The sequence below is a fragment of the Buceros rhinoceros genome, unplaced genomic scaffold (assembly GCF_000710305.1).
Source record: "Buceros rhinoceros silvestris isolate BGI_N320 unplaced genomic scaffold, ASM71030v1 scaffold5350, whole genome shotgun sequence".
Lineage (NCBI taxonomy): Eukaryota > Metazoa > Chordata > Aves > Bucerotiformes > Bucerotidae > Buceros > Buceros rhinoceros.
In genome coordinates this window covers 22,834-33,612 of record NW_010390091.1, presented here as the reverse complement: position 1 = coordinate 33,612, position 10,779 = coordinate 22,834, and the positions used below count along the sequence as shown (strand labels likewise).

The following is a 10,779-nucleotide window of genomic DNA, read 5'->3' as shown; positions in this document are numbered from 1 at the left end:
CAGTAGTTTTTTGAGGGGAGTGGGGGTTTCCAAAAAAAAAAAAAAAAAAAAAAAAGGTTGTTTTGTAGCACTGGGAGAGACGGGAGCTGCCAAATTTTAACTAGATAGGGAGGACTCAGTACACCAACCTCCACTTCTTCAGTCCAAGAGGCAATGCAAACCATTCCTATGGCTGAGCTCCAAACCTGGCAGGAAACCCAGGCAGCAATCAGCTCGGATGCAAGTTTTAAGGTGGAAGAAACACCTTCCTCCATATGTATATGTGCATATGTACAGAATACATGTACAGAATAAACCAGTACAAGAGTAGTTAATTCACACCCTAGATTAACACACAAACTCCTCAAAATCACTATTCACCTGAAACCTGCCACTCAGTTGTATCTCCTCAAACTTGACATGTGACTTCAAAGGGGCAGAAGACCAGAAGCAACCAGCAAAAGGCTTGTGAGGGAAGCAGTTACCAAGGCTTCTGCCTTCTCACCACCTTGCTAGAAGATAATCCAATGTACTCCTTCAGCAGATGTCATAGAGGTTTTTGGGACATATGTTTGGTAATAGACTTAAGGGGACTGTAAGTGATAAACCAGAAGGAAAGACTTGTGCTGACCAGACTATCGGAGTATTTTTCAACAATTCAACACTTATCACTGGGAGTGGATTATTATTATTATGGCTTCTATTACTGAAGATACATAGTTTTGACTTCTAAAACACAAAACAAAACTAAGCATTCAAGTATAAAATTCCTATGTGACCTCTCTCATACCACACAACTTGGTGTGTGCCATAAGGTAAAGGACCGCTGAGCACTGATCTTATCATCTTTAAACATCCTCTTGTCAAGACACCAACCATAGAATCACAGAATCATTTTGGTTGGAAGAGACCTTTAAGATCACCAAGTCCAACCATTCACCCTGCATTGCCAGGTCACCACTAAACCATGTCGCTGAACACGACATCTATAAGTCTGCTAAATACCTCCAGGGATGGTGACTCCACCACTTCCCTGGGCAGCTTGTTCCAATGCTTGACAACCCTCTCTGTAAAAAACTTTTTCCTAATATCCAACCTAAATCTCTGAATCTCCTCTTGCGCAACTTGAGGCCGTTTCTTCTTGTCACAGTACTTGTTATCTGAGAGAAGAGACCAATACCTAGCTTGATACAACCTCCTTCCAGAGAGTTACAGAGAGCAACAAGGTCTCCTCTCAGCCTCCTCTTCTCCAGGCTAAATAACCACAGTTCCCTCAGTTGCTCCTCATAGGCCTTGTGCTCTAGACTCTTCACCAGCTTCACTGGACACACTCCAGCACCTCAATGTCCTTCCTGGAGTGAGGGGCCCAAAACTGGACACAGTATTAGAGGTGTGACCTCACCAGTGCCGAGTACAGGGGAACAATCATTTCCCTCAGCCCGTGTGCTCTAGACTCTTCACCAGCTTCACTGGACACACTCCAGCACCTCAATGTCCTTCCTGGAGTGAGGGGCCCAAAACTGGACACAGTATTAGAGGTGTGACCTCACCAGTGCCGAGTACAGGGGAACAATCATTTCCCTCCTCCTGCTGGCCACACTATTGCTGATACAGGCCAGGATGCTGTTGGCCTTATTTCCTGGCCACCTGGGCACACTGCTGGCTCATATCCAGTCAGCTCTCAACCAACACACTGAAGTCCTTTCCCACCAAGCAGGCCTTCTTCCCCAAGCCTGTAGCATTGCAGGAGGATGTTATGACCCAAGAGCAGAACTCGGCACTTGGCCTTGTTGAACCTCATATAACTGGCCTCGGCCCATTGATCCAGCCCGACCAGATCCTTCTGTAAAGCCTCCTGACTTTCAAGCAGATCAACACTTCCACTCAGTTTGGTGTCACCTGCAAACTTATTGAGGGTGCACTTGATCCCCTCATCCACATCACTGATAAAGATACTAAAGAGAACAGGCCCCATTACTGAGCCCTGGGGGGGACAGGACGACCACTTGTGACTGGCCACCAAATGGATTTAACTTCACTCTCCACCGCTCTTTGGGTCCAGACACCCAACTAGTTTTTTACCCAGCAAAGAGCACACTCATCCAAGCCACGAGCAGCCACTTTCTCCAGGAGAATGCTGTGGGAAACAGCATCAAAAGCTTTACTAAAGTCTGTGTAGACAACATCCACAACCCTTCCCTCATCCATTAAGTGGATGTTATAGATGGATGCCTTGTCACTGAAGATCGGGTTAGTCAAGCAGGACCTGCCTTTCATAAACTCACGCTGACTGGGCCTGATCACCTAGTTGTCCTGTACATGTCACGTGATGGCACTCAGGAGGATCCGCTCCATGACTTTCCCCAGCACCGAGGTCAGAGTGACCTGTAGTTCCCTAGGGAAACTACAGGAACCCAGCACCTGTAGTTCCCTAGATCCTCCTTCTGGCCCTTCTTGTAGATGGGCATCACATTTGCTGACCTACAGTCAACTGGGACCTCTCCAGTTAGCCAGGACTGCTGCTAAATGATGGAAAGTGGCTTAGTGAGCACTTCCACCAGCTCCCTCAGTACCCTTGGGTGAATCCTATCTGGCCCCATAGACTTGTGCATGTCTAAGTGGTGCAATAAGTCAGTGACCATTTCCTCTTGGATTATGGGGGGGCTTCATTACACTTCCTGTCTTTGTCTTCTGGTTCAAGGAGCATGACTCTCAGAGAACAACTGATGATTCGAGTGCTGTCAGCCCCAATCCACCCAAGGACACCTGAAGTTGAAAGCATCTCAAGGAGTCCCTGTAAGGCACCTCTTGTTATGCTGGATGTGTGACACATCGCACCACACTGGCGTTTGGGCTTCAGTCTATGTAAAGTAACATCTGAAGTGTCATCAATTTACACTCTGATTGCTTCTGTGTCACAGGCAGATAGAGGGTACCCATACGGCTCCTATTCACTGAACGCTGAAGTTCAGCTTGACACCGTGCCGGTATTAAATAACTTAAATGACCCGTTGACTGGCAAACTCCATCTCTCGCAATTACCGACAGAGCACAGCAGTGGATTGTAATGCCATCATGAAAATGAAGCTGGCTGCATCAACTCAGACGAACTTCTCAATTGCATAATAAGTCGCTTGGTTGATTAATTATTCAAAAGCAGCTGGTAACTTATTGTACTAGACAGGCCTTTCTCTCCCTTTGGCTGGTGCTTCAAACACCAGTGTTCCCAGTCTGTTCCTGGTATAATGAGTTCTGTTTTGCTCTTGTTTTTGCAGTAAGGTAATTCCTGATCAGCTCTTTTGAAGCAGCACAAGGTTACTGGGAAATAAACTGGAGACATAACAGAGAAAAACTAGGACACAAGGATTTTGGATCAAGACTAAAAAGGCTCCATTCAGATGCTGGTACATCTAGGCTCTTTCATTTAGGTTTCATCCCAAGAAAAGGAGTGTGGGCTGGTCCCACAAAACAGTTTTTACAGGACAAGACTGAGAGTTCAAATTCCAGCTCTTAGAATACTCTAGGTACCACTTTCTTCCTTTGTCCTCTTTCTCTGCTATACCAGCAGAATCAGTTATGTTATTCTAAGTTAAACATATTGGGAACACCCCGGATGAATTCACTGAAGGGAGCAAGATTATGTGGAAAATATCTATGAGTGTCACTTGGCTGTTAAAGTATCCCTCTACCCCTTTAACATCTCTCTTTTTTTTTTTTTTTGAAGAATGGAAGCTGTAAACATGAAAAGGTTGTTCTTTTAAAGTTAATTGCATAATATTAGCACATTTTCATAAGAATAAGAGTATTTAATACACCTTGCTAGTAGACTACTGTTGGTAAACAATGATTCATATCTGTCCAATGGATCCCTTGTGTTTTAACACCGACCATCTAATTTAGCCCATTAGATAACATCAGTTCTAATTGCAGAATACGTACGGCAGCTGTGCTGTTCTCCAGCTCCTTCTCAGCGTTCCATCAGCTACCCAATTTGTTTAGTGCTTCTTCAGCTCCAGTCGTATCTAGTGCTATCAATAATGAAAAGTCTATTGTGTCTGGATGGTTTCCAACCATAAAACAAGATGTCAGGAAGGCATAATTATATTATATTCCCTCAGATAAAACAAGGTTATCTTGGAATATTATTGAAGATAGTATTACCCTGTTTATTAACTATCAGTTTAAAATGATGGAAATCATAACACACATGAATAAGGTAAGTTTACGCACAATAAGAGTGCTCACAAGAAGGATGTCCCCTTCTTTTGGCTCATCAAGGCATCTTTAAAAGCTTCTGTTCTTTTCTTAACAGACTCACCTCAGCTATCACATCAGCTGGGCTACTTGGGTCAGATGAACATTTTATTCTTTACAATTCAGATAAAACAGTGTCCATCTGACTGATACTACAGTTACTTTAACTGCTGTGTTTGGCATCACAAAAAGATGATTCGAACTTTATTCTTCTAATACAGTGGATTTCACCCTGTCGTATGTGTGTTTGCAGGCAGTCTGACATGGGAAGTACTTCAGAAAAGCAAGTTTATATAGGGTATACAACAATGCAGGTAGGAAAATTTTTCAATGCCCTAAATTTCCAAGGCATTCACAGTAGGAAGCAAGAAACAAAACAAATACAGAAGAAATTCTTAGACAATAAGAACATTAGAAAGTATTTACTGCAAAAATGGTTAAAAAAGGGTAGATGAAAAAAGGTCCAACAGATAGCAAAATAAATTTAATCTCTAGCTCTCAAATGGCACACTGAAGTCCAAATTTGTTTATTGCTAAGTAACTAGAATTCCCTAGTCACAACAATTAGGCATGAATTTAGCTATTAATTAACTTGGTAAAACCATCCTGCAGAGGAGCATTCCTTGGGGAACTCAGAACTCCCCTCAAAATACCAGTCTCCCATGGCACAGAGTTCAGAAAGTATCTGGCTATCAGGCTTTTTGCTTACTCAAATTACTTGTCACTCAAATTTCCAGAATTTCCACTCTGATTCCCAGAAAGCAGCATACCTTGAAATCCTGAGACTATCTGGACTACATCGTCATAGACCATTAGAGTAGCTGAGCGTTCAGGAAGAAGGCCGAGACTCAGTGAAGAGAACACTGGAAGAGAAGTAGTTTAAATGGGATATTTGAATTCTTATAAACATAATGCAACAACAACAGCACTTACTTCTACTTTTTTGCAAAAGCAGGCCACACAAACTATTAAAATCGTACTGTATACGTGACAGAAACCACATTCGTTTTGTAAACCAAATAATTAAATTGCCAAGTTAATCATTATTGAACTAAACAACATGTTCTATGCTTTGACTCCTGGAAATCATGTATGGTAGCTCAGAGTACAGATGAGTGCAGTGTGCAGCTCCACATAAAAACCTGTCATTACATAAGGAGGAGTGAAACACTAACTCAGTCTGACTGATTTATTTTCCCGTGAAATGGCTCCACTTCTTACCTCAGGAAGATTTTAATGAAACTTAACTTTTAAATACTTTGAGATGCTTACATAAAAAGTCCTATAGAAAGTCTGAATTAATTTGCTTTATAATACAGCATGTGCTTACTGAGTCACCACCTACACAACAGAAGTGCTATATATAGCAGAACTAATGTCATTCTACCAGTGATGCAAAAGGGGACAGATAAACTGTATTTGCTGCAAGAAATCTGCCTGCAAGGCCCACTTCTGCCACTGGGTACTGCCATTCCTTACAGGGGACTGTGTCTGTATGCACACACATCTTTTGAGAATGAAGAACGTGATATAATTTCATGACAAGATCTTCAAACCCAGAAGACCAGAAATATTTATTTCACCAAACACACCTGACTCATGCACCCATGAAAACAGTAAGCAGGAGACCTGGCTGCAGCTTTGAAAGGTAGAAGAAAAAGATTAATGCAGACTAGTAACTTTTGATAACTGGGCAACATCCCGTATTTGCACCTGGAAAGTACTCTTCCCATTCTGAAGTGTCATAAAGGAACAGCGCAAGCTCTTCTAATTTCCTGGAACTTCATAAATTTGCTTTAAATTAGTATGTATTACTTAATCCAAGAGACCAGGCAGCTGTTAGCTCCAAATAGGGAGAATGTACATTATTTCTATTTTAAGGGATATAGTCTCTTTTTAAAGATCAGAAATTTTAGTTTGGCAGAAATACAGGAGTAAGGAGAAGAAACTAGGAGAAACACACCGCTGAGAACCACCACCTAGAAGATGGACTTAACAACATATATGAACATTTAAAAAAAAAAAATCATGTTATTGCAAGCACAGCTGAGAATTTTCTTTCCAGTGCTCTACATGTGAAACAGACCTACACATCAGGCAACATAAGAAAGCCTAGTGTAAGTAGCATTAAGGTAATACAATTACACAATTTGTTTGTTTTTACTCCAGTAACACAATTTGCATGAATAAAGTTAATATAATTTAGACACCCTGGGGAGCTCAATACAACAAATCATGCCAACATCTTCTTCCATATATGCCAGACTACAATGCATACATAAGATCTAAACTTCCCTTGGGCTTTCCTGCACCACCTTTTCTCAGCGTGACAAAGGCAAGAAGTCATAGTTTTTAAGGCCAGATGACTGTGATGATGCAGTCTCACTCCTGTATAATATAGCCTTCCCTTCATTAATTACTGCTTCAAATCCAATAGCTGTGCTTAAACTAGAAAACATGTCATAGAAAAACTATCCCATTTTCTTTTAAAGTGTCCCATGGTGAAGAACGCATCACGACACCAATGTTCTGGTAAATAATTACGAGGGCAGTTAAACTATGTGCCTTTTTACCCATCAAAATTTATAAAAGTTAGACTTCCAGCCATCTGATCTTCTTTTTACACAAACCTGCTAGACAGAATTCTGTCTTACCCATTTCCTATTCTCTATGTGGGTACTACGATCAAATTACCCCATCAACTTTCTCTTTGGTGAACAAAATAAATTAAGTACTTCCTGTATTCCAACCTCTAATCACTCCTTGGTGCAGTTTCAAACACTTTTCTTGAAGCATGGATCCAGAATTGGACACACATTTCTCTGAAAGGCTGCATCAAGGACAAATTCTGAAATTCTGTGCTTCACCTTCTCAGTCTTATTTTGCAGCTAAGGATCAGATTTTTTTCTGCTTTTTTTTCTGTGCTGCATCAGGACGTTATTTTCAACCATGCATCTACCATGACTCACATGTATTCTGCAGTCACTGCTTTCCAGATGAACTCTCCTCTCCCAGAAACTCCACAAGCACCCTCTGTGCCTAGAGCTACATTTCACCACAGGAATACCATGGTTTCCTTTGACTGACCCTACCACCTAGTCTGAACTGAAGCTGCCTCAGCAGCTTTCCTCTCTTCATTGCACACACCGCTCCAAAAATGTCCTCCTAAATACAGGCTCCCAGCCACAATTTTTTTTCTTCTGAATTATTTGCAAAGAAAAATCTATGTCTAGCTAAGAGCAGATAGATGAGCGCATCTTCCATCATGAACACTTCAACAACTCAAGTAATGTTAAATTAATGAACTGTTAATAAGTGGAGTGATGATTCTGCTAATAAATAGTTTAATGGAAAAAAGATCTTAATCTTCTCCTCCTACCATTTTCACTATATAAATAAGTAAAGAGCTAGTAATTTTTTTTTGTTAATATAAGAAAAATTCCTTTCTGCCAAACTATGAGAACAGAAAATCCTTGATGCTTGCTCCTTAAAGCTGTTACGATAATATCACAAGTTTAGTGCGTGCACAGCTTTTCAGCGTAAGACTGTAACTGATGCATATTGATTGTGATGGAAACCTGATAGTTAGGTGAAGTCCTGTTACAGCACTTTGAATATTACCACCGTGCTCACGGTTATAATTTCTGCATTTGATGTAAATGCATCCATAGTTAATTTACTACAGCACATAAGAGACACATTACCTTAAACCACTGTTGTGGGTGGAATTCTGCTCAGAATGCCATATCTGCTCTTCAGGATGACAACGACTAGTATGTTAAAAGGCATTTTGGGGAGATGAGGATCTTGCTGCACGTGTGTGCCCAGACTGCACACTGCAGAATCAAGTTTTAATATGCTGCCTCTTCCCTGTCATTCAACCCAGATTAAAAATAGCAACAACACCTCAATTTCCATGGTTTTCAAAACTTTTATACTGTGCTGGTCACAAGTATGACAGGCATTTAAATACAGGACATTTAAATTAAATAGTTAATCGAACAGTTCTTGGAAAGTTTTTAAAAGACTATAGACTTATTGGTCAACACAGCAAATAACGGCTTAAGTATCTTGGGTCTAAATTTTTTTATCGCGTTCCTTTTCAGAAGTAATGCAAGGATCGGCCCTATTAAATCAGCCTGGGGCATATCAAGTCGTGGCTTGAACTTGTTTCTTTAATCAGTGAAAGGATTAAGTTCAAGGTACGGTAAGCAAAAGAAAGGATTCTACTCCCAGTGAAATCAACGGCAAACTATCTAACAGTTTCAATGGGTAAAGATCAGAGGTGAAAAGAATCTATTTTCTGTGTTAAGCTCACATTTCAGCGATGGAAACCATATACAATTACTGCTCTTTAAACTTAAATGACTTACCAAGACAATGACACCATGTTTGATTCTCAAAGTTTAAGAAAAAGCAACAAGCAAAGAACCTAACCAAACAAACTGCAGGCCAGCAGACTGCACTCAAAAAATTTAGGGTATGAGTCAGAAAGGTATAAAACACAAGGCAAGAAAAGGTTCAGGCAAAAAAAGATCACTGCATTGTCTTCAGGAAGTACATCAATTATGCTGAGGAAGCTGGACTTCATCTTATTTAAACAGAAAAAAACATCAAGGAAATTTCTAAACTTTGCCATAGAATAATCATGGTTGGAAGGGACCTCTGGAGGTCACCTGCTTCAACCAAGCAGGGGGGTGTCCAGATGAGTTTTGAATATCTTTAAAGATGGAGATTTCACAACCTTTCTGGGCAACCTGTTCCAATCTTTGACAACTGCTGCTCTGAAGAATTGTTTCCCTTTTTTTTTATTTGAAACTCTCCTTGCCGCAACTCAATTCAGTTGCTTCTTATTCTTTCATTATGCACCTAAGAGCCTGGCTTAGTCTTCACTACAGCTCCATTAAGCAGCTGGAAAACATAGCAGAAAACAGTAGAGGAAGTGTGGAAGAAGTCAGTCTGTCTTATCTGAAACAAGCAAATGCACGTAAATAAACAGCATGTTGAAATGCCTAAAGCATAATTTTGGGTTTAAAGATACTCAAGTTCCTCTCCCCATCTGAAAATACATTTGCTGCTTGATGTTGCAGCAAGTCATGCAGTCCCTCTGGCTATGTTGATATTAACAAACAAAATGAAGTGAAGGCATGGGATTGAACACTGCCCTGTGGTCACTTATACTACTTAAATATTAGCACACTTAAAACCTGGCATAGCTTTGGCCTATACTAATTATCAAATCTGAAGTAGTATTTAGGTGTGATTTGGGTATAATACAAGCCTGGGACCATTCCCAAACTACTTGGACCCTAACTGTGGCTGGGGTTTAGAGCAAAGACAGATGAAAACTGAGGATGTGACCTTCATCTCGATGTCTGAAAGCACCCTCAATCTATTCTATTTAGCAGTACAGAAATAGTCTTCATGACTCGGTTCCTCGTCCTGTACAGCTAATGTAAAGACTCCCACTTCCCATAAAATGCTGAGGCATTCTGATAAAAACTAACATGCAAGTATACTTTTAGATTATTTGTTTGCCTGCAGAAGAAACAAATCATGCTAATTAAGTTAGAAAAAATCCTTACATCTGGATAACATAACTGCAGATTAATACTGTCCTATGGACACAGCCAAAAACTGAAAACCAGCACTGTTTTTTGTACGCCACAGCCTACAGTGCAGCAGTTGTTGCTACACCTTGGAAGAGAAACGAATGAGTACATCACAGCTGCAACAAAGCACTTAGAAACAGAGCTTCCCATGAAGAAAAAGGTCTGGAATAGATTTGTGTTTTCTGTGGAGCTGTAAGAGCACCAACATTTGTTTGAAAACTGACATAACACTGTATCAAGGACAGCCAGGGGAGAGCAAATCTTTGCACAGCCCTGATGACACAGTTTAAACTGAGGAGGAAACCTTGTGGGTTTTTTTGTTTTTTTTTTTGAAACGTGCAGATGTTCTTTCTCCCACCCAGGATCACAAGCATTGAAAAACCTCATTCAAAATTGTGTAACTTCCTTTAGATGCAAAATCTTACCTCAGAACAAAAATAAAGATCTCTTACCAGGCAATCTTACAGGTTTCCATGGTGCAGAATTTGGCACATAGGCATGTTTACTAGCAGTCACTATCAGCTGATTGCCCAGCTTATACTGAAACTTGAGGAAGGCAGTGCCATCTGCTCCTGAGGTTCCAGATGCAATGGAGATCTGGTTGGTAAAAATCTCAATGAAGGCTTCAGTTACTGGCTGATGTGTGCTGGCATCGCTTACATGGACCTTCAGTGTTACTTCTGTAATGACAAACGACCACAGCAATTATCATCTGAAAAGCTTCTGCAGGAGGCAGTAGTTAGAGCATGCTAGCATACCAATGACCAAAAAGGCACCAGGCTCAGTGATCTGACACTTTGGTGCCAAGTACGACCTCTTGTCCTGGGCTGCAGTTCACCGTTTGAGGCAGTCACTCTTTAGAGACACTGTAGATTCTGCCACAAGTCAGACCAGATCCTGCACTAGTGCCCTACTGCTAACTCTGGCTGAGAAG

The 10,779-nt window shown here is 40.9% G+C and overlaps 1 protein-coding gene across 1 annotated transcript in view; it reads right to left on the bottom strand.

Moving 5' to 3' along the window:
• The window catches only part of LOC104493702 (protein FAM171A1-like), a gene marked incomplete at both ends in the record, with an annotated part of 13,582 nt that extends 3,057 nt beyond the window's left edge, over nucleotides 1-10,525 (bottom strand). Inside the window, 2 exons of the mRNA XM_010136436.1 lie at nucleotides 5,004-5,096; nucleotides 10,298-10,525. Coding sequence (XP_010134738.1) covers nucleotides 5,004-5,096; nucleotides 10,298-10,525 — 321 coding nt within the window. The remainder of the gene's footprint in view (nucleotides 1-5,003; nucleotides 5,097-10,297) is intronic.
• Between the last annotated feature and the right edge of the window lie 254 nt (nucleotides 10,526-10,779).